This window comes from Anolis carolinensis, chromosome 3 (genome assembly GCF_035594765.1).
Source record: "Anolis carolinensis isolate JA03-04 chromosome 3, rAnoCar3.1.pri, whole genome shotgun sequence".
NCBI classification, from domain to species: domain Eukaryota; kingdom Metazoa; phylum Chordata; class Lepidosauria; order Squamata; family Dactyloidae; genus Anolis; species Anolis carolinensis.
In genome coordinates, this window is record NC_085843.1 from 54,610,482 (window position 1) to 54,635,544 (window position 25,063).

Below are 25,063 nucleotides of genomic sequence, written 5' to 3' on the forward strand. Positions count from 1 at the left end.
GTATTGTATATCGTGGTAGATTGGGATTCTGCAGATTTTCGTTCCAAACTATTGATTTTGGCCAAGTATAACTTGTCATTTTTCTGTTTTTGCTTTTATTGATGTTGTGTTATGTCCGTCTTTAGCTGGATAAAATCTTTAAGTTTCCTTGCATTTTATATTCCATGTTATATCAGTCAACACATCTAAGAATCAATGGCTTAAATGAGAATAGGGAAAAAGAAAAATATCAGGATATGCTCTGGTACTTCGTAGCTCTGACATGATCTAGAGTGGTCTTATTTAGATCACTATTTCATCTCTTCACTATCTTATTCTTGCACACCTCATTTCCTGCATACAGAACCATTGAAATAGATCATGAGGGTGATGTGGCTACTGCATGAGGTCAGTCAACCAAGCACCCTTCTACTCTATTTTCAATCTGTATTCGTCTTGGACCCTTTCAGTGCATGTTCTTCTTTTCCTTTTTTGTTCCTGTATTTGACATCATTTCCTGAGTGGTATCTTGGTTTAACAGCAAAGCCAGACCTTCTTCTCTCCACACAATGCAAGAAGATGTTTAAAATGGATGTTCATCTTTTCCTCCTCTTGCCATGCCTTTCATTGATTCTGACCAGTATTGATGGTAAGTGGAAAACTTCTTTATAAAATTGGCATTGCTTTGGTTAGGTAAGCAGAAACAGCAGTTTTATTCAGGTGTTCCCTTGCTTCAAAGGAGTAAGACCAAGGGAAATATTGCTCTCACAATCGCCAAAGCATGAAAAGGGACAGTCACTCCAAAGTAAGACAGATCTTTCCTCATAAAGTAGTTGTAACTCTATTTCCTCAATGCACTACCTTTGAAATGCAAGAGAAATAAAGAATGCTGAGAATTTCTGTATGTAATATAATGTCAGAATGGGAGACCGGACAACTTTGTTCTGGGATATCTTATTTTTTTATTGATGTGACGTTCAGAAATTAATTTAATGTGTTAGACAAAACTAAACCAAAATAATTTAGTTGCCCTGGTCCATGCACACAGATTTTCAACTAATCTTTTGTTTTATCCTCTTTTCTAAAATGGTACTTTAATCCTTTTGTACATCTCTTCATGACTTTGGGAACAGTAACCAACTCAAATGTTACTACTTGCAAGCAGCACTCTGTAATCTGCATCATTTGAATCATTTGAATATTGTGTAGTAGCTGGAAAATATTTCTATTACTGTTTTTTATGCCATATCAATATATTTCTGCTAGTCATTGCTTTTTTGAGACTGATGGATTAGGCAAAGACCCATTTCAGATTGATGCATCAGGACATCAGTACAAGTGACAGTTTAAGGCTATTAAAGATCATGCTCATTCGATATCATCTCCTTCCAAATTAAACGCTTTACCTGGATAAAATGTTACATTTTGGTTGTTTGACTTGTTTGAAAAAATGTATCACTATGTATCCTTTCAAAAGAGATGCTGTCATAAATTTGATATCTGTGAATTGAAGTTTTAATTCCTATTTCTGAACCCAAGTGTATAGTAGTGGTTGAGATGTTATCTAATGTGCAAGACTGGCAGATTTTCCCTCCAGTGTGCCAGATTGATTACAACTGTTTCTTTCTTTTCTGGAAACTTGAAATGGGCTGGCAAACAATATCTTGTTGAGCAGCACTGTTGTAGCAGACTACGGTTTTGAGTAGATGTAGTGTAGAGTTTTGTCTTACTGACTTCAATGGAACCTATTTTCAAGGAATAAGAAAAATGTAGCCTTACTGTGCCATCTTATACATGCCAGACATAAGCCTCTGTGAGTTCAATGAGATTTACCCTCAACCAAGTAAATATGCATAGGACTGCATTGGTCTTCATTAAGGACAGCCTGTGTGATCAATTGGATATTATTGAATTTATAGACACATGGTTTGTGCCCGTATCTCATTGGACTTATATTGAAATGATGTTTAGTTATGAGGGAACAGAAGAAAAGGCAACTAGATATTTTTAGAAGTGTCCTCCACATAAACAAAGATTTCTTATTATTTGCATTGGAGATGACAGTATTGGGTTGCTGTGAGTTTTCTGGGCTGTATGGCCATGTTCCAGAAGCATTCTCTCCTGACGTTTCAATCACATCTATGGCAGGCATCCTCAGAGGTTGTGAGGTATATTGGAAACTAAGCAAGGGAGGTTTATATATCTGTGGAATGTCTAGGGTGGGAGAAAGACCTCTTGTCTTTTGAGGCAAGTGTGACTGGTGCAGTTGACCACCTTGATTAGCATTGAATATCCTTGCAGCTTCGAAGTCATAATCTTTGAGGATGCCTGCCACAGATGTGGGCAAAACATCAGGAGAGAATGCTTCTGGAACATGGCCATATAGACTGGAAAACTCACAGCAACCCTGTGATTCCGGCCATGAAAGCCTTCGGCACATTGACCAAAGTACAGTAGAGTCTCACTTATCCAACATAAACGGTCCGGCAGAAAGTTGGATAAGCGAATATGTTGGATAACAAGGAGAGATTAAGGAGAAGCCTATTAAACATCAAATTAGGTTATGATTTTACAAATTAAGCACCAAAACATCATGTTATACAACAAATTTGACAGAAAAAGTAGTTCATTTGGCAGTAATGCTACGTAGTAATTACTGTATTTACAAATTTAGCACCAAAATATCATGATGCATTGAAAACATTGACTACAAAAATGCGTTGGATAATCCAGAATGTCGGATAAGTGAGACTCTACTGTATTGTCAAAATTAGTGCTACTTCTTCCTGCACATTCAACATCTTCTGGAAATGCTTGACATGGTGTTGAGATGTTCCCTCCTTTTGTCAATGTGAAGCCAAATATGAGTATTCCTTACAGCACAACAATAACTGAACTTTCTTCCTATTGCAGGCCAGGTTTGTAGTGACATAATTCGGGCTACCGGAGACATTGGCAGCACAGTTTTAATCCCTTTAGGAATTCAAAATATAAGCCAGTATTCAGTAACGAACCAAAGAAATTGCACTTATTCAACAAACATCAGCATGGGTTGCTGCAGTGATTGTGATGGACGGATCTGCCTGAGGAAAAAAGTCCTGGAGATAACAAATTTAACAGAAAACGATGAAGGGAAATACACTCTTTGGTCGGAAAATGACAGCCAAACATTTTTACTGAGAGTGTGTGGTAAGTGTCCTAATTTTGGAAGCAACATTAGCAAACACAGAGCTTGCTGATGCAGTTTATGGGTTTATGTGACATCATGAGCCTAAGAGGTTTTATTAAGAAAATTTGAATCACTTTTCCAATGTGTCTTAATTCCAAATTAGCATCCAACTATAGATTGTTACTTTAAAAATCCTGTCCAATTAGTCTTCTCGTTAGTGAGCTACGCCTGTGATACAGTGGTACACATTCCCATAAGATGAAGGCTATAGAACAAAACATGATTTGTGTTTGTTGTAATAATTCCATCCCACTACTTATATGATATGGATTGAAAGAAGAAATGCTTGTCTACGTGAAGAGCAGATTTGTGAATTTGCCCTCACTCTGTTTTAATTCAAGATACCTCTCAGTTTATGGGTCCAAAAGCTCCTTACCAGCTGCAGAGCAGACAGAAGTCTAGACAATGGTCTGCCATTTTGCATGGCACAGAGGTACAGTAATGGAAAGCTTCTTTCCAATGTGAAAGTCAGAATTTTGAAAAATTTATATTTTTGGAGTATAATTCCCAAAATCCTGCAGTCAGTACATTCAGAACTAGTATTTGGTGAGGGATTGTGGGTCCCTTAGCCAGGATGTCCAGTCTGTATGCTGGTTGGGTATTCTGGGAGACGTAGTAAAAAAAAATCTTTTCTAAGCTATAGCTAGAATGCACAGGCTACAATAATTCTTACTGGGAGTAGATCCACCAAAGGTTAGTAGAATTTTTATCAAAGGACAGTGAATAGGGTTGGTCTATCACACAACCAAAGTATCAATTTAATTATCTAAAATGATCTGTGAAGATTTTTTTCTGTCCTAAATGAAAACTTGACGTCACCAGTCTAGTAACAAACAGTTCAGGAACAAAACACTAACTCAACACTGAGACTTGGCAAAAGCTGTGGCTTTCAGACTTCATCGCCATAAGCACTGCTCAGGAGAATCATCAGTCTTACTGATTCCTGATATCATTCTTACTGAATTACCAAGAACACAGGGAATATAGGTTTTTATTCAAAGATGTAGGTGGGTAGCTAGCAAGCTAAATCAGAGAGGACTCATTTATTTATTTCCTGTCACTGTAGTAAAACGAACAACATCTCTGCATGCATTTAGATCAAGTCATTAAAACATAAGAAAGGGACTTGGAAGTGAATATAAAAGGTTGGAAATTATGAGACAAGTGTTGAAACACATTACTCTTGATGCCACCTGGAGACAAAAATGTAAAGTTACACTTGCAGTGAACTTGAAATGGGATTTTGAAATTATAAAGGAGGGAATGGGAGAGAAAGTACAATTTTTTCCTTGTATCTAAAATATGTTCTTACATTTTGACACATAGGATGCAACCTTTTCTAGCAATGTTTGCATGGCAAATTAGGCTGAGAAGTATTGGTATTGTCCTAAAGGCCTTTTTTATGGTGCAATTCTCTTCTTTGTGTGCAAAGTTTTCCTTCTCCCTCTTTCTCATCATCAGACTACAGGCAGTCCCTGAGTTTCTAACATTCACTTACAAACGACTCATAGTTAAGAACGGAGGTGAGACGACAGGAAGTGAGAGAAATCTATTCCTTAGAAGGGAAATTCACTCCTGAAATAGCTATCATGGGGAAAAAGTGTCTCAACTGAAGCTTTCTCATCAATTCTTGTTTCCACAATATGTGTGTGTGTGTGTGTGTGTGTGTGTGTGCATGCGTACGCGCCTGGTCTTAAAATGTATCTTTTCTGACTTACAGACAAAATCAGCTTAAGAACAAACTTATAGAACCAATCTTGTTCATAACTTGGGGACTGCCTGTATTATTTTATCTTAATTGCACCTTTCTCCCAACAAGCGACCTAAGATGACTCACAAAAAAGACAGCTAAACACCTGATGACAAAAAAGCTAAAACACAATAGAACAAGCTATCGTAATAAACCACTGTTAATTGGAAAATATTCTAAATGTGTGTGATGAGGAACAGAGATACTCCTGCATGGTGTGCCCAGTGATCTGAGTTATGAAGGAACCCTTTGTTGGTTTTTTTTTTGTCTTGTGCCCATATGCATCGCTTGGGTTTTGCTGAGTTGTGGTGACATGAGTGAGGCAGGTGCTACTGTGTATTTGTGCGGAAGATTATTATTTCCTAATTTATTTTTTCTCTGTTTGAAGTGAGATGGGCAAATATGCCACTGCAAGGACTATATAATTGTAGTCTCCCTTCTTGGATCTCAATATGTTTCAGGACTCGTGGTGGTCAGGCGGTTGTCATCTAGTAACATATGAGAATCCAAGTTTGGGAAACACTAATATAGGATATGACATAAGTATGGTCTTTCTTGTGGGGTTCAGTCGGTCCAGTTGCTTCAAATCTTCATCATCATTTTATTTGTTACCCATCTCCCCCCACATGGGTAAAAAGGACCTATGTTACAAACATGAAACAAAAATTAAAACACCAATACTAATAAAATATGAATTTAAAATTCACAGTTTAAAATTGACTGAGTAGGTCTATTTTAAATGTTGACAGCTCATTTATCTGTCAAAGCTCTTCTGGCAGGTCATTCCACAGTCTAGGGACAGTCCTCAGTCAGCTTCTGAGTGGATGAAGTAGACGTTCCCCAGAGGATCAAAGTGTCCAGGGTAAATTATACAGGAGAAGGCAATCCTGTAGATAAACTGGACCCAAACCATGTAGGGCTTTAAAGATGATGGGGGAGGGGGTCAGTGTGGAAGGAACAAAATACTAAAAGAGTAGTCTGCAGTCTGGAAACAAAGAACAGTTAGGCAAAACAAGGGCAGATGCACAGGGTTGAAGGTAGGGAGATGGGTCAGAGCATAGACACAGGTGAATGTAATAAAGCTTTGCTAAGTCACCTTTGGCTAGGAATGGACTATTAACTGTTCAGTTGCTGCAAATTCTCCTGGCTTCTTCATAGGCCTGACACTAAAGGAAAAATTGTGTTGCTTCCTTCTTCTTCCCCCTCAGTTATTTCTTGAGCCTCCCAATATTGATGTTATAAATAAAATTGTGTGTGTTGATTAGTTATTTGCTGAACAAATCCCAATTCTAAGATTATAGAGACATGAGAAAACACATACCATAAGGCAGAGGATGAATGAGTACATGACTTCAGAGCAGGAAATAAAATTTCGTAAAGTCTTTGCTTCACACAGAGCTTTCTTATGAAAAGCTTTTCATACCTTTCTCTCATGCAGAAGCTAGTCCAAAACCTGTTTTATACCTTTGGTATCACTAATCACCAATGTATGTGCCACTTGAGAAGCATACATACATTATTGTCTTGTCACATTAACTTCCACCCCTCTTACACTACCTAGAGCTGCCTCTGGTTGTTCATATTCGTTGTTTACCTGATGGAGGAGCCGATCTTTCCTGTGAAGCATCTGGACAAGCCAATGACAGTACTTATTGGACTCTGAATGGGAGTAGAATGAATGATGTTGATGCTTGTCAGAAGGATGGTGGTAAGAGGATTATTTTAGGAAAAGGAGTCCATGGAAAGCTGGTTTGCCACAGAAGAAACAGCTGCAGCAGTTCCTCCATTGTGTTGTCATGTAATGAAGGCAGTGATGGTAAGTGATATTTTAATTCCTCCTTAGGGAAGTTGAAAGTGCTGTCTTGATGTTTATCCGCAAATCTGTCTCTTTTATACTCCAAAAGGTGAGAGAAGAAAGGAAGATGATTTGTAATGTAATCTTTTTCATATTTCATGGAGTGGATTTCATTACCAGTGTGATTGCAGTTCTTGTACTAGAATATGTAAAACAATAAGAAAGACAAATAGTTTGTCCTCATTTAAGTCTTTTTCCAACTTGATTTTTCCTGTTGCTGTGTAGCATTTCAGTGAATTAATGTCCTCTTTAAACAGCTGCTAAGGGTATATTCCTGATACAAAGATGGGGAAAATATGGCTCTCCAGCTGCCACTGAGGGCCCTTCCACACAGTCCTATATCCCAGAATATCAAGGCAGAAAATCCCACAATATCTGATTTGAACTGGATCATCTGAGTCCACACTCAGATAATGTGGGATTTTCTGCCTTGATATTCTGGGATATAGGGCTGTGTGGAAGGGCCCTGGGAAGGCCCTGAGTTACAATGCTCATCATTCCTCACATTAGCCATGATGGCTAGGTCCAATGGGAACTGTGTTACAACAACATCTGAAGCACTTTTTTCCTAGTTGTAGATGGTGAAAAACTGACATTTTTGCTGAAGAGGTGATGAAATTCATACATGTATGTATGACTAACACTTGGCCTTGGTCAGACCACACCTGGAATACTGTGTCCAATTCTGGGCACCACAGTTGAAGGGAGATGTTGACAAGCTGGAAAGCGTCCAGAGGAGGGCAACTAAAATGATCAAAGGTCTGGAGAACAATCCCTATGAGGACAGGCTTAAAGAACTGGGCATGTTTAGCCTGCAGAAGAGAAGGCTGAGAGGAGACATGATAGCCATGTACAAATATGTGAGGGGAAGTCATAGGGAGGAGGGAGCAAGTTTGTTTTCTGCTGCCCTGCAGACTAGGACACGGAACAATGGCTTCAAACTACAAGAAAGGAGATTCCACCTGAACATCAGGAAGAACTTCCTCACTGTGAGGGCTGTTCGGCAGTGGAACTCTCTCCTCTGGACTGTGGTGGAGGCTCCTTCTTTGGAGGCTTTTAAGCAGAGTCTGGATGGCCATCTGTCGGGGGTGCTATGAATGCGATTTCCTGCTTCTTGGCAGGGGGTTGGACTGGATGGCCCATGAGGTCTCTTCCAACTCTACTATTCTATGATTCTATGATTCTATGATTCTTGTGATAAGCAGACATGCTTTTTGTAGACATATCCAATTATGTGACATTGTTCTAGAAGTGGAAAAACACATTAGCCCTCCCTCCACATCCTTACCTGTCCAGACCCAAATCATAATTGTATAAATAAACTGTCTGCACAATCTAATCTGCTTGAACCTAATTTGTATAGGGCTTTATACATTCACAACCACTCTGCCAGTGCACTGTCAGTGCAACCGATGTAGTAGGGGAGTTGTATGGTCCCTTTAGCCTGCCCTAGTTAAGACTTTCACTATATCTCTTTAGAATAGATGAAGTTTCCAAACACCTTCAGAGGCATCCTCATATACAGCAATGTATAATAATCCAAAAAGGAGGTAACTAAAGCATTTACCATAATGGGTAGATGAGGCATTTCAAGCAATAGACACAGTTGTCTCACAAAATTTAAATGTTTAAACGCACTTCTGGCCACCACAGGAACCTGGGCCTCTAGGCTAAGTGCAGAGTACATCCAAACTGTGAACCTTAGTGGGATTATAACACAATTTAACACAGTGGTTGCCAGCCTGTGGGTCCCCAGGCGTTTTGGCCTACAACTCCTAGAAATCCTAGCCAGTTCACCAGCTGTTAGGACTTCTAGGAGTTGAAGGCCAAAACAACTGGGGACCCACAGGTTGAGAAGCACTGATGTAACACAAGCCGAATCCCTATTCCCTGATCTGCATTTTGATTGAGAAGAAGCACCTCTGCCTTATCTGCATTAAACTTCCATTGTTTGTAATCATCCAATGAGGGATGTTAAGCACTGCTTTAGAATGGAATCCCCTGCTTTGAAGTTAGGTAGGAATTTGGGTGTCATTGGCATATTGAAACAAAAATCTCTGGACAGAAATTGCTCAGCAGTTTCATGTAGGTTTTGTATAGCATAAGGGACAGGGGGGACTTCACAAGTCATCAGCTAAGGATCTAATATAAGGATCCCCCCCCCCCCAGCACCACTTTCTGGTCCTAGGGAAATCAGCTTTCCTTCAGAAAAGACTAGAGATGCTATAAAGCAGTGCTTCCACATCCTGTGCCAGTTGGGTGGCCAGAAAGTCAATGGTATCAAAACCAGACAAGAGGTCAAACAAACCTGTCCCATTCTTGGCCATGTACTAAAGTGATCAAAGATGTCTTTGATAGAAGGATTCAGGAAATGAAGTTTCAACAGAGGCCTTACAATGGCCACCTTTAGGCAACAAGCCCATCCATTCACATCTCTCTCTTTTTAAAACAGCCTTGCACTAAGATCAATTTAAACCAGTAGATTATAGTGTGCTACCATCAAAAACTATTAACCTCGGAAAGCTCAATTTTGAATTTTCCATCCATGTGTTTTTCCCAGTCTTTATTGCATTGTTTTTCTAGCACTGACACAGAAGAAAAAGCTCTCAATATGATGACCAAATGCTCCAGGGCTCAACTTGTGATTCTTGCCTAGATATCCTTTGCCAAATTATTACAAATGTTAGCAATTTACAATGCAGTATTATAATATCTTTCTCATATATAATTGGATCACTTATAATTTTAACAATGATTTTTGCTTTTTAAGGCTTATGTCCTTGTCTAGGCTGATTACTACACAAACAAGCAAATTGTGTATGTGTGTGTAAATATCTTTATTATCCATTGCTTCCTCAATGTTTCAAACAAATTGCAGTCAATAATGGGTTGCTTATAAGCTGCTAACTGCAAGCAGTTGTGCATTGCTTTGCTATTTACGGTTCAATAAGTGTGCCGCGCAGTCCCCTCAGTCACAAAGAGCTATTTCTGCTCTTTCATACCTTTGTAGACTTAGAGAGGCAGAGCAGCAATTGCAAGAATCATGCCCTGTCTCATTTCTATACTCACATTAATATAAGAGGGTTGAGTAGACTGACTTTTGTTTTTATGTATGCAATGTTACCTAAACACTTCTGCTAAAAGAATGCAGTTTTTAATGCTACCAGAAATGTTCTCAGTTATATTTGGAATGCATTATCTTTGCTTCTTCTTCTGGTGTTTTGGAAACCTCTGCCCCCAAGAAGGAAATATTTATTTTGGGGTGGGTAACTCTAGTGAGTGTAGTCATTTCACCTTCTCCCAACCTCAGCAGGAGGTACCAGATCATTTTTCATACATTTCCCAGTTGTTGTAGTATGTGTGTTTTGGCGGGAGGGGTTGTATAAAAATAGGTAATTCTCTTTGAAGCCTTTGGGAGATGCAATTTTAAGGGTACTCATTCCACCACATTTACACAAATGATCAGCCACTGCCAGAAGGGACAGAGAGTTTCATCTATGGTGACGATCATGCCATCAATGCTCAAGCTGGGAGCTTTGAAATGGTTGAACAGAAGCTCTCCAAAGTTTTCAGTGCTCTTACTGCCTGTTACAGGGAAAACTGGTTGATTCCTAATCCATCTAAAATACAGACATGTGCTTTTCACCTCAAGAACAGATAAGCATCTCGAACTCTGAGAATTACCTGGGAAGGAATCCCATTGGAGCATTGCAGAACACCAAAATACTTGGAAGTTACCCTGAACTGTGCTCTGATTTACATGAAGCACTGCTTGACTATCAAGCAAAAAGTGGGTGCTAGAAATAACATCGTACAAAAGCTGATTGGCACAACCTAGGGATCACAACCAGACACAGTGAAGACATCTCCCCTTGCACTTTGCTACTCTGCTACTGAATATGCATGCCCAGTATGGAGCATATTGCATCACGTTAAAACAGTGGGTGTGACTCTTAATGAGACATGCCACATTATTACAGGATGTCTACACCCCACACCACTGGAGGAATTATACTGTCAAGCAGGTATTGCACCACCTGACATCTGTCGGGAAGTAGCAGCCAAGAATGAAAGAACTTGTCAAAATTCTCAGAAGTTACCAGATTAGTGACTGGATAATAATGACTTTTTATTGGCTGCATCTACAAGACTATTAACTGAAGCAGACCAGCAGGTTGACAATGAAAACAAGGTTCCTCATTCTTTCTCTTCTTTCTATTGTTATTTGTGCTTCTTATTAATTTGTCTGATGTTTGTCTGACACTCTTAACATCAGGTCTTCTTTAGCTTTTTCATTTTTTTAAAAAAAACAGTACCCAATTAATTCCTGGTTCCGCAATCTACCAGTTATTATTGATTCGAATTTTGAAAAAAGAATAGTTTGGATTATATCCAAGAACTAGAAATCAATGTAGTATTGTCAGGTAATGTGGCATGCGCAAAGTAGTTTTCCTTTTTGTACTCACTATGATGTTTTCATTCAAATGTTCAGTCAGTCCATTTTGAATTGCCCCAAGACGCCTATGTGGCACCACAGTTAGTTTCTTTTCCTAGAGGAGATGAAGCTTGATTTTTAGGATTCGATATTTCACAATATTTTTCCTCTTTTTGTTCTCAACAATCCTCTTCCTCCTCCTCCTCCTTTCTTTTAAATAGGTTCTTTGTTTCGCCCAGAGGATCTACTGCAGAACCCATTGTTCCTGTACATTCTGGCAGGATGTGTTGGTGGGGCTCTCCTTCTGGCCGTTCTTGCCTCAGTGATTACTTGCTGTTGCATGAAAAGCAAGCATCATTTCATCCCAGTGCCTGCTGGTAAGTAGCCATTTTCATGTTCTTAGGGGCTGCTTCAAAACACAATTCTATGATGTTTACTTAGATGGAGTGAAAATAATTCAAAAAAGCATATCAGAAAAAGCCATCTTCCCATCCACCCCTCTCCTGTAGTGAGGGCTTTTCTCTTCCATTTTAAGAAGCATGACTTTCTCCCTAGAACGGATGAAATGCTGTTTAAGACAAGGTATTACTACCCACTCAAAAATCTATTGCAAATATCTTCCTGAAAGATGATTGACAGCAACCTTCTCCATCCTGGTGCACTCAAAATATGTTGGACTGTAACTCTCAATCTATCTGTAGGGCACAGGTTGACAAAAGCCAACTATAGCTTTATATCATGAACCACCTATATATAACTGAATTCAATATTTTCATTATTACAAAACTCAACTTGACATCCCACTGTGTTAAGGTGGTGGCTGTTTCTGTTTTATCAACACACTCTCCTTTTAAAGAAAGACGCCACATTTGTGGTTTCTAATTTTAAGTTTTGTTTTTTCCCAGCTAGATGATAAGTAAGAAATATGTACATGGGATATTGAAGTGCTGGTGTTTGTAGCTTTTAGGTTTTCCCTCTCTAGTTACATGGTGACAATTTTCCTTATAGAAATCTAGAATTAAAGGCTTCATTTAGAATATTTGGTAAACTGAGAAGTATTAACTGAAAAGTATTAATATAGTTCTAGAGATGGACAACTTGGCATGTTACCTTTTAAAAGTAGTTTGTTCCTTGTTGCAATGTTGGGATTTCTGGGAGCTGAAGTTCAAAACACCTGGAGGAGCAGAGTTTGAGGAACACTGTTGCAGGCTATATTGGCTTGTGGAGAGGCTAGATACAAATTTAAGAAAGTTTGACGAAGACATAAAATCTGAGTCATTTTAAGAAGGGAAAGCTACATATGATCCGCACAGTGGCAACTAGTGGTTCTCATGCAGGTGGGACAGGAAATTCATTCCAGGTTTTAATTCAGGCTTAAAGGCTCTCTCCAATAAACTCAGCACCTTGGAGAGCTCATTTTAAGCTAGCAAGAATCTGGAATGGATTTACCACTCCATTGATATGCGAGTTATCAGTCCTGACTCAATTTGTCCCTCCCAAGCTCTTGTCATGTTTTCCTACAGAGGACGAGAAAGATGAAGGAATAACCCTGGCAGCCATATCCAGTGAAGGGCAAAAAAGTCCACCTAATGGAGAACACTGTGAGGCTGCAGGTGCCCCTGGTGACAACACAGCCAATCCTGGTATGTACAACAATGCAGCTCTTGCTATATAAAAAAATGCCTTGTCATACGCTCACCAGAATTGCTCCATGTCATCACAGTGTGGGGGGAATCCGATGCCCCATGCCCACATTGCCTGGCTCCAGTAAAGGGCGATCACATGGGGGAAAGTGCCGATTACATGGCTTTGCCCCATGGATTCCAATGGCAACACGGGAAGCCTCCTGTGTTGCCACTCCAACCTACTTTACCCACGGAGCCCCACTGGCATCATTTAATGGGATCCAGTGGGCTTTATGGGTGACCTGGGCTAAACTGACGTTTGGTGCCGATTTTAACCCTTTGTGATGAGGTGGTTAGATGGACTTGTATAGGTGTGTCTCAAAACAGTTTTCCCAGATTTCACAATGATGTGGAGGAGGATGGCAGCAAAATTGACACATTCTTAGTATCCTTTGATTGTGAATTAGTTTCAGTGAATTAGTTTCAGATGCCATAAAGGTTGCTTAAGGTCGTTTTGTGCAGCTGCTGTTCAATAAAATACAGTAGGCTACAACATTATGCAGAGGTTCTCCACTACCATGGGTCACTCTTGCTGAGCATTTTCTTGTCATTTTTCTATAATGTATGTGCTCTATCCAGACAGCCACACAGAAAGTGTTAGAGTCCAGAGGGATGCTGCTGCTTGTAACAGAAAAGCAGAGGTATTCTGCTCTCAGGACTGGACCAGAATTCAAAAGCCCATCAGAAGCTGAAGAAGCAGGAGGTAGCTGCATCAAACAGTCCAGATCAAGAAAGCTGAAAACCAGAACAGAGTTCAATGAGTTTCAGGTGCAATGTCTTCAAAAGTCATAAATCCAGTACTTCTAAGAGCCAAGTCACTGAGAGGTGAATAGGAATCTTTGAAAACTGTGCAACTTTCAGGACTTTCTGGACTTTCTGGTGCAAAATTTGCAGGCATAATTTTTACACTTGAAAACAGTATTTTCTACAATGAACACAGCAATTTATGCACAGAAAATACCTATTTTGGAAAATGCTGTTTCCTGCATAGAAATATTATTTTGTGCACAGAAAACTCTGCTTTTAACTACATTATATGGTCAGTGTAGACTCATATAATGCAATTTAATGCAGCTAAACATTCCATCTGTGAGGCTTCTCATTAATCCAGGATTATTCTCATCAGGGTTTCTTGAGACTTGAGAAATAGATATTAAACATTTTCCTAATATTTTTGAATTTTCTTCTCAGGCCTATTTTGATATAATGTGTAACATACTTTTCCGACGCTCTGTGGTGAAATTTTTCAGGGTTACTTTTTTGCCATTCTCAAACTATCAAAGGGCCCTTCTTCATGGGCTACATACCTTGGAGCTAATCTGGAATGGGGCATTCAGGAAAGCACCTGGCAGATGTCCGCACTGTCCCAAACTGAGTCTACTTGGTGGCTGTATGGAGTCTGTATGACCCAGAGATGCTGAACTCATTTGGTACTGCTGGACCACCACCTGTACCATCTTCTTCTTATAGCAGATCAGTGGCAAAATGTCAGTTATGCAGGTTGTTAAATGTAATGTTTTTAAAGAACAGTTCCTTCACAAACTGGCATTTTTAACATGTGTTGGGTCACAAATCCCATCAACCCACGTCAGGAATTGAATTGAATTGTGGCATTTGTACAAATTTGGAAAGTGCCAGCCTGGGGATGTAAAAAGGGTAAAGGTTTCCCCTGACGTTAATTCCAGTCGTGACCGACTCTGGGGGTTGGTGCTCATCTCCATTTCTAGGCCGATGAGCCGGTGTTGTACATAGACATCTCCAAGGTCATGTGGCTGGCATGATTGCATGGAGCGCCATTACCTTCTCACCCGAGCGGTACCTATTGATCTACTCACATTTGCATGTTTTTGAACTGCTAGGTTGGTAGAAGCTGGGGCTAACAGCCAGCGCTCATTCTGCTCCCGGGATTTGAACCTGGGACCTTTTGGCCCACAAGTTCAGCAGCTCAGAGCTGTAATACACTGTGCCACCAGGGGCCCCAACCTGGGGAACGGAACTTAAATCCCCCAAAGAGTAATTGTAGATGCCAACATCAAAATATGCAAATTTTGGGAAACAGTATTGACTAAATTATAATATACAATTTCCTCTGTCAATCCTACAGTTTCATAACTTATTGGCAATGACTAATTTAGTGACAATAGAAAATTTAAACTCCTCCCACCAAACATTGGGAGAAATGGGTTAGATTTTGAGCTTACCATAGTAAGGGTAACTGCAACATGTTAAAACTTTCTATGAATGTTTCAGTCTCTACATAAGGTAAGAGGTATGAATGTGTATTTGGGCTAAGCTGGAGAAATGATCCTGTGTAATAAATTTTATATACTTCCTAATTTTTCCTGAAAAGGCACTGAGACTGGTGAAGGTTTTAAGCAAGAGTCCAAGATGGATTTGAATCCTACAACTGGAGCCAAGGTAGAATCAGAACCCAAAACAGATGAGAAAGCTGAAATGGAGACAGAGTTTCGAGAGGTTTTGGTTGACAGCGCAGCCCTGGAAGTCATTGAAGACTGTTTTCCTGATCCAACTAATGCTTGATTGGATCTACTCCTCTGATGTTTTCTTGCAGTCTTGGAAACTGATGATTCTTCACTGTAACCCATCTCAGAATAATAATAACATCCTTTGTAAATCACCTGCCTACACTAGCCAAGCCCGCACAGCTTTTTCAAAATAATTCACGCTGGTTAAAATGGTGCTTCTACATCTAACAGCACCAGCTTTAGAATTAAATATGAGAAATGTGTAAGTGTAAGAGTTTTTATCCTCAGATCATCTGAATAGTTTCAGTGTTGCTTCTGTGTCAACATTTGGTCTTCTGAAATCCTTGATGGTTCTGTCCAGGACTGGACACACAATGGAGAAAATACTAAAGAAAAAAAAATATCAAAAGCAGTAATTCCCTAGAAAATCACAGAAAGCATTTTGGATTCATCAGAAAGATGTTTAGGTTTTGCACATTCTTATGGGCTAAAGTTGTATAATCTAATATTCAAATTATTCCCATCTCAGATGCCAGGATCCATTGAGTAAAGTACCTACTGTAGACTTCCTTCACTAGGAAGCAATGAGGTGTATATTTAATGGACCTTGGGAATTTTCTCCTTGTTCTTTACAAAGTGAGGATTATGAGGCTCTTTGGACAAGGGATTTTTGGAGCCTAGAAATATGTTGAAATGCACATCATCTGATTTGAACCAAACTCTTGATGTTTCACCCAGTTCTTAGATAAAGTGATTCCTACCCTCTCATTACTGTTTGCATTTTCAAAAGGAATGCTAACAGATGTTCTACACCTGTTTTAGCTCACCATGCAATATTAACAACTAGTATTGTTTTATTTGTTTCACTCTCTTGGCAATTTTCAGCAACAATTGACTGCTGGGCTAAGCAACATAATCATTCTTAGCATTCATCTTGTGCTTTTCTTAGTGTTTCAAGCAGTTTGCACACATCATCAATGTAATTTACAGCAGGTGCTTCATTATGGTTTTTGTCTCTGTTGTGGCTGAACTTATAGCTTATTTCAAATGAAAAGTTTTAGAAATCCATGTGTCCTTCAGGACTTTTTTGGTGTAGCATAGCTGCTTTGACCATTGGCTCTAATGGCTTTACTGCTGATGTCTGGAACAATCATATGAAAAAAAAGACTACCAATGGTGAGCAGTCAGGATAGCAATATACATCCAATATACTAGATGCAGGGGAATATGAATTAGAGGGCGCTATTGTATCCATATCTTGCTTATGGCTGACCAATGTAAGAAACAGGATACTGGATTTGACAAGACAACATGACTCTAATGTTATGTTGACTTTGCCACAATTTTATGTGAGCATTAACATCAATGAGCTATTTGGAACTAGAATTCTGAATTGATGTTCTTGGTGCCATGGTCAAAGAAATATGGTATTGTATCTTGCTTAGCATATTACAGAGAGCAGGAATGTACAACTAAAAGGTTGCTTTTCTAAAAATACTGGTGAGGCTGATTTTGACTTCAACTTGACAACAGAGCCCAGGGTTAAGAGAAAGATCTAATAAGGTTGATAAGTTCAGAACTTTTTATATGAGAACCAAAAGCTGTTTCATGACCAAATCTATATTCTGAATTCTTCAGACATGGGGGGAGGGACAAGATGTTCATTTTTTCTTCCTCTTCTGAGAACATTCCTTGGTGACCACATATAGGACCAATTGCTATTTCCACCAATGTTTGCACCACTTATGGCTTGGTACAGGGTTTTGTCACTTGTCTACCTAAAGCCTTATCGTCATAGTGGTGAATGTGATGATGGGAGTCTTAAAATTAGAAACCTTAACTAAATGGGCCTCTTGTATTGCTCTAAAGCTGTGGTTCTCAACCTGTGGGTCCCCAGATGTTTTGGCCTTCAGCTCTCAGAATCCTAACAGCTGGTAAACTGGCTGGTATTTCTGGGAGTTGTAGGCCAAAACACCTGGTGACCCACAGGTTGAGAACCACTTTTCTAAAGTATTGAATGTTAAGAATCCTGCTGTGCTTTTTCAATACTGGGAAGGTGGGATGCATGCTTACTGCATTATGGAAGGTGCATGGGCAGCTAACAAAAATTGCTTGAAGAACACTGCAGAGTAGCTACAGCTAGCCATGTCACTCCAATTTCTTACTCTGTATTGCAGCAATATAAAACTAGAAACCCCATGTAATGTTTTTGTCTGTGTTTTTTAATGATGCAACACCTAATAAAAGAGATTTTTGTACACCTAATGTGGAAAAATAGAAGCATTTATTTCTGCTATATTTTCCTTAGACTGGCCAAACTATCACTTAGGAAGTTTCAGTTGAACAGAACAGATCATGCATCTAAAAGGGCAAACATATTCTCTTTGCCATGTGCAGCAATGAAGTGCCACCCAATCACAAAACACACCCCCCAAAGGCACAAAAAACCAAATAGAACTCATCACAAGCCTCAAGAGCCATAGTTTGTTATTCTAAGCCTGTTTCGCCTTGTGCCTAGAAGAAATCTGCCAAGGTCTGCAGAAGGATGAAAATGGCTTCTAGACTCTTACAAATAGCTCACCCATCCTCTGGAAAGTGGGGATCCAACAAGCTATTCTCTTCCAAGCTTCTCCATCACAGTTTTTTGGATTCCCTCTTTTCAAAACACCTTCCTAATTTATCCACTTTAACTACAACAATGGAAACAATTCTGATCAGCACCAGTATCTAAGGAAAGTCCATTTTGATAGACACCAAGTACCTAGCCTTTAAATAGGTGGCAACTGCAACCTTCGCCCCTCAAAGTCCAGCTGAATAGTACAGGGAGAAGACATGTCTTTCAGCGTCTTTGCTTTCACTCCACAGGAAAAAAAGAAAAAAGACTCCACCGATCTTACCCCCTGCTCCCCATACGTGTTTACGAAGATACGGTTTGCATATGTTTGGTGGGGAGCTGGTGGAGATAACATATTTGTGCACTTATAAATCTTAACAACATGGAATGTGATTCCTAAGGAGTTGCTATTATCAGTCATAGGATAGAAACATAGTGTTTTGGGCTTCTTTCCCACCCTGTTGTCATTCACCTGACTCAATGCACCTGCCAATATAATAATAATTTCAAGACCTCACAACCTCTGAGGATGCCTGCCATAGATGCAAGCAAAACGCTGAGAAATAATGCTTCTGGAACATGGCCATACAGCCCAGGAAACACAGCAACCCATGCATTTCAAGAATTTCTAGAACAGGATGGATTCTTAGAAAGTTTGTGGTACATGTTACTTTCATTAGTCTTTTTCAGATCCCTATTCATGATATTGGTCAGTTAGAGAACCTGAAATACCTTGGTGTTTGCTTTACTCAACCCTCAGTCACTTCTAATTTTTTCCTTGCTTTTACTTGCCTAATTAATAGTGTCTGTCTAGGCATCAGATTTTCTGTTCCACTGTGACTATGGATTTAATTCAAAGTAAAGGGTTTGGAAAAATAAGTCCTTCCATCACAATCATCACACAGTCCTGGGGCTCTATATTTCAGTCTGTTCATTGTCATGAATTATGTAGGAATCTATATAATGTAACTACAGATAATTTTGCAAGTACCACAAGTGCACAGCTGGCAACAAGGCTGTCACTTAAAGAATGTCAGTTTAATAAAATTGCCACTAGGTGACAGCAAATCTTCAAGACTTAAGCTATAAAATTAGATGGTTGTTTCTCGGAGGCTGAATAAAGTTTACACTGCCATATAAAATCCAGATTATCTTCTTGGAACTGGATTATATGGCAGTGTAGACTCATATAATCCAGTTCAAAGCAGATAATGTGGATTATCTGGATGATATGGCAGTGTAGAAGGGGTCCAAGTTCCGATTTAAAAAGGTATCTAGTTTTTTTCTGCCAAAGTGCTGATGTCTCACCAAACTCCAAACACAGGTCTCAAACTGAATTAATTCTGCACCCTAAATCCTTGTTCTGTTTGGTTTTTGTCTGCATTTTGACAGAATATACATCACTTCTAACAGAGTAAGACAAATGTCTGCTCTGAAGTAGCTGCTACTAGCTTTCTTTATGTATTTTAATCTATTGTTGTCCCTGGCATTGATTCAGAGGGAGAGACCGGTAAAAAAATCATCATCATCATCATCATCATCATCATCATATTAACATTACAACACAATCTTGGGAAATAATGTGTAGGGACTGCACTTCCATAATCCCACAATTGAAACACCTCAATGCTACAATGCATTGAGATTCTAGCTGAAAATGTAACTTTTCAACCTCTTGAAAGGACATCTCTTTGTCTAGCTTTCTTCTAGGCAGTTCATAATGATTGCTGAGGCCCAGAGGCAATGCTAAATAAGAGGGCTGCTTCTCACATTTGCATGTGTTATCCATATAGTGACACATTAAAGAGTGACAGGTGCTGCCATAGACTAACATGGTTCCTCCATTGGAGTTTGTCACTACTTATCACATTACAATGGAATGTCATAAGATATTGCAGTATTGTGTTTTGAATACCCTCATGAAGCTTGGAAGCTGGAGAAAGTTAAATAGCCCCTGTATCTTTGTCTCTGTCTGTATGTCTAATGACATTGAATGTTTGCCATGTATGTGTACATTTTGATCTGCCCTGAGTCCCCTTCGAGGTGAGAAGGGCAGAATATAAATACTATAAGTAAGTAAATAAATAAATAAATAAAATATGTTCACTGTGTAATAGGCATTGAATGTTTGCTTTATATGTGTATACTGTAATCTGCTCTGAGTCCCTCCATGGAGATAAAGTGGAATATAAATGAAATTTATTATTATTATTATTATTATTATTATTATTATTATTATTATTATTATTATTGAGTCAGACTAGATGATTCATTCAACATGGTTTCTCAAAAGTTGTTTCCCAATTGACATATGATATCTGTCTGTCATAGTATATACTTTTCTCCATATTTTGCATTTAGCATGCCTTCTTACTGAGATTAAAATTAAAGGGTTTAGACAAGTTTGATTATTGAAGCACTGAGGAAATCTCATTATGGGTGGGAAAAATAAGTACAGGCAATATGCATTTCTATTAATAGGTTGTTTGACTCTGAAAACCCACGTGCTTTTGAGGGGGGCAGGACGTAAAATAAGTTAAAAACTGTTATCTTGCCAGACTTAACACTGGAGAATGTTCTCTCCTTCTTCATCTACTGCTTTCTCTCCACCATCACAGGCCAAAATATTCTCATGGTTTTGTATATGTGGTAGTGGGGGGAAACCCATTATCAGAAAGAGACTTAAGCTCATTCCTTCATCAAAATGACCATCTTGCTAAGGCAATTCCAGAAGCTGAAATAAAGCATCTGAACATACACAGGAACTTCGTGGCTTTAAATGTGCACCTTGTGCGTATGCTTCATGTACTTAGCAATATTTAGAATAATGTGATTTCTATAGTTACATCAATACATTGCATTTGTTTATAAGGGTCTTCCTTATATCTGTAATATCAATGCTGCTTCCGTGTCACAGAATGGGAATCTTTGGCCTTCTTAATATTCCTTGCATAAAGTTACTATTAGCTGGCCTTCATTGGGATGTTCTTGTCATCCAGAGGGATAGCTGTTTCCCACACTTGCCAGAGAATATGAAAGGATCTCTTTTATCATCCTTCAAAAAAGAAGAACCATAGATAGTAAACACATTGGTAAAGAGTGCCAGAAAAATGTTAAATAGCCTCTGTTTGTCTGTCTGAATATGTCGTATGTCTGATAATGGCACTGAATGTTTGCCATGTATATGTGCATTGTAATCCGCCCTGAGTCCCCTTTGGGGTGAGAAGGGCGGAATATAAATACTGTAAATAAATAAATAATAAATAATAATAAATAAAGAGTACTTATTTGGGGAAGAGTGACTTAAGCTTTTTACTCTGATCTTAACAAAGGACCTAGGAGTGAAATAATGGAGAGAATCCAATGGAATCCGAGAGGGAAGGTTTCGCGAAATGCCTAGTTATAATGTAGATTTTAAATATGTTTGTTGATGTTGGGACATGACCTACCTTAGAGAGCTGGCCTGTGAACAGCCATTTTGTGGTTCTCAGAGGGCAGCAGCACCAGGAAAGGAGTTATTTTGCATAGGGGCAACCCGATTGGTCATATGCAAATGAGCAGGTGCCAAGATTTGAAAGACGAGAGAGTCAAGGATGGCAGTTGGAAGAAAAAAACCCGAACATTCTATGGGAGTTGAAGTCAGTTAGGAAGGGAAGGAGCTAGCTGGAAGGTCATGATAACTTACTAGTCAGTAAATAAGAGTCAAGGAGTGCGTTAATGGAAGGTGTTTTGAAGAAGTAGTCAGAAAAATAAGTTGAAAATAATCGAAAATCTGCCTCTGTGTAGTAATAAAGTAATCCTCTCTGTGTAAAAGGAAAAGATTGAAGGAAAGCTGTACTGAAACGTTATTAATCAACCACCAAGCAATTATACAATTGTAACTATTACGCTTATGTCACAAGAATGCTATAAATAAAACAAGTTACTGTTTCTTCTCATATGAAGAATGTTTCTCAATAGACTGAATATAATTCAAGAAGTTATGGAAGGTGGAAGAAGGATTAAATAATCATTCATTTCTGGGGTGGAATATTCGCATAGGCGGATGGCTAGATATTTCTCTGTTTGCTTTACATATGAGATGAGATAAATAGATAAAAGGACCCTTCCACTACGCAACTAGCTGGAAATAGCTCACATGTTTGAAGTTGGCAGTAGAAGGTCAGCTAAACAAAAGATCCTCTTGCCGAAAGGTCCCTTACAGACATAGTTAAGGAGGGCAATGCATCTCCAAGTGTTCAACGGATGGCTGTTTTCATCTTAGGGAAAGTCCAATGTGTTAAGTACTTGGAGATATATCTACCCCGCCTCCCATGTGGCTTAACAAAAGGCATGCCAGCAATATTCCCCTTTGGCAAGCTGTGTGCCTTGCAGTCTAGCACTAGTATTTATAAAACAGCCCACTGCAACAAAATGTCTAGAGCTCTAGTGCACTGAATTTCCATTTGCTTACACCACTGACAGGAAATCATGAGAGAGCGAAAGAGAGAAAGCGTGCACTAGGCATTGTTCCCTTACGCAAGAAATAGCTTGTTTTTGTTATCATAGGACAGTTATTTCCTGTTCTTGTAAGTAAAAGACTGCTGAAATGCAGAGAAATTTCTCATCCTGTGAACAATTTGATGACTATCAGTGGAACAGTACAACAACGTGGCCTCCTCTCTGAACTCTGCTCTTTTTCTCACATGGGTGTCTAGGTTTATCATGCTGCTTGGAAATTTGGTGCAAAACAAAGTACTTCCGTTCAGTGTGTAGGTTCAGACCTGAGGAACATAGTTTTATTTTTTATGTAATACATTCAACATGTTTTAGATACGCATGGAAATATTAAAATAGCTCGGTCTAACAACAGAGAAGAATCAGCCATCTTGGATCTTGTGCGAGGAGAAAGGTGGAATATACATTACATAAATAAAATTACAAATCATTGTGTCAAAACAGATTTAGTACCACAGTACTCGACTGTCCCAAATCTCTCATCATTTTTATGTCATCACACCTGAGATCCTCTTCACCCTAGCCCTGAGCTGCTATCAGAAAGGTCTATCACTATCTAAGCTCAAAGCTAGTTTTTGAGGCGAAGTAGGTAGAACTTCTTCCAGTGGCAGAGAAATCCTGAGATATTCTCTGCCCCAGTGCTAAGCTACTATTTTTAGAAAGAGCAGGTCTTTCCCTAACTATGCTCTGCACTGGTTTTAAAGGCAGCGGTCAATACTTATGATGGCTTTGTCTGGGTTGGCCTGGCTTGGCCACACAAGCACATCTGAGTTCTTTCTTCTTCAGTCTAGAAGGCAAGAGGCTTTCCCCAGGAAAAGAGGCGGTCTCCAGAACAAAAAGATACACTTGCAAGCTGAAAGCAGCAAAGCTTTGCAAACTGAAAGCAGCAAAGGCCTGCTGCATGCTGGTTGCAAACCTCTGTTAATTGCTAGCCATCAGGGTGCTGCAGAATCTGCAACAGCCCTGGAAGAAATGCAAACAGATGCTATTCCCACAACTATGAAAAAATGCAAACCAAACCTCTGGGGGATGGAACAATTTTCTTTTTTCACTCCAAACTGCTCACTCTAATATAATTCCAGCTCTGTTCAGATGTTGTGCCCATGCAGTGAGCGTATGTGGGTGTGATTTGTGACCCTTAGGTGAATTTATCACAGGATTGTATTACAAGGTTTCTTGCCATTTCAGAGGCTTGCCATTGCCAACCTTTGAAGTTGAGAGAGTGTCACATTCCCAACTCACCAAGAGGATGTCAGTTGTCAAGTGGGGATTTGAACCCAGGTCTCCCAGAGTCCTTGCCTAGCACTCACACAACTACATCATGCTGGCTCTAAAAGGTGAGGACCACTGCCAATATCTACTTATTCAGGGAGGCTTTAACCAAAATGATCTCTGTCTGGTTCTATTCACATTCAAATTCCCCATGTGCAACAATCAAGGTAGGATATAAGGATGTTGGATAGAGATCAGCACATGGGATCCCATGCCTCTTAAACATGATTCTTTCCCTTATTGAGGCTTAATATGCACATAAGGTTTGTTAAATTGCTGTCACTGTCTTTGGCTGGCCAAAGAAACAGACAGGGAAAAAACCTAGAATAGTGGAAGGGGATGTTATCCCCTAGATTTCTGGTCAAATTAATCAGGGCACTACTGTTGTCGACCGCGTTTTTAGGGGATCGGGTCCCTTAAGGAGAGAGCCGATCCGGTCCTGAGAGAACGGACCTTGGCGGAGCCAATAGGAGAATATGAGCCGCAATACAACCTGGAGCCGAAATGAAGAAGGTCCGCCAAAGTTGAAGGAAAATCCGCCAAGGAGTCTTTATTGAGCGATTCAGCTGAAAAGGACACTAGTAGCGATCATTCAGCCTACTAGCGTACCATATATCCAAAATAAAGCCATATTTATACAATGTTTCAGTCTGACAGCCCCTTGAATTTCCCGCCCTGCTCCCCCACCCATCTGATCGCGGATAGGCTAGAGTGTTGAACGAGGCGGGCTTTCGTTTCCCGCCTTGCTCTGCTGGCCCAATAGGGAGCTGCTTTTTGTCCCCACTCGGGCCAATCAGAGAGGAGAAGGCGGGAGTTATTGAAACAATGAAGTGACAGAGCAAGAAAGATCGGATTAATTCCTGCCCGGCCGATTTCTAAAGGGATTAATGACAGCAATCAAGGGTTCCTGTCACGTATACAGATTTTAGATATGCCTTGGGGTGTCAGGGGGAAGTGGTGATGGGTGTTGATGAGCCAAAATTGACAGGCTCCACAGGGCACCTTCTTGAAGTGTCCTGGAATTTCCTTAAGATGAGATATGACAGTGTTTGCCTTGGGGGCGAATCACCTTTGGACAATATTCCGAATTTGGTGACTCAAGCCTTATATTGTCCATGCAATCTGAATTAGATTGGGTTAAGCTGTGGCAGATTATCCTTTTGTTTTTGGGAAGGTAAGCCTGGGTCATAGAAAATGGGGCAGGTCCTGAGGTTCAAGTTGAGTTCGAAATATTCCCTATCTGATTTCATGACTTGGCAAT

At 39.6% G+C, this 25,063-nt stretch overlaps 1 protein-coding gene and 1 long non-coding RNA gene across 2 annotated transcripts; one reads left to right on the forward strand and one right to left on the reverse strand.

Annotated features, from left to right (window-relative positions):
- Nucleotides 1–218: 218 nt before the first annotated feature.
- On the forward strand, nucleotides 219–17,684 carry LOC100551533 (uncharacterized). The gene is made up of 6 exons (XM_003219119.4): nucleotides 219–628; nucleotides 2,893–3,168; nucleotides 6,520–6,774; nucleotides 11,470–11,625; nucleotides 12,772–12,891; nucleotides 15,284–17,684. The coding sequence occupies exons 1-6, from the start codon at nucleotides 361–363 to the stop codon at nucleotides 15,472–15,474; spliced, it is 1,266 nt and encodes a 421-aa protein (XP_003219167.2). The 5' UTR covers nucleotides 219–360; the 3' UTR covers nucleotides 15,475–17,684.
- LOC134297407 (uncharacterized) lies at nucleotides 10,918–12,777 on the reverse strand. The gene is made up of 2 exons (XR_010004135.1): nucleotides 12,359–12,777; nucleotides 10,918–11,799 (listed from the first exon to the last, which is right to left on the reverse strand). It is a non-coding gene; the product is annotated as an uncharacterized LOC134297407 (long non-coding RNA).
- Nucleotides 17,685–25,063: the final 7,379 nt, after the last annotated feature.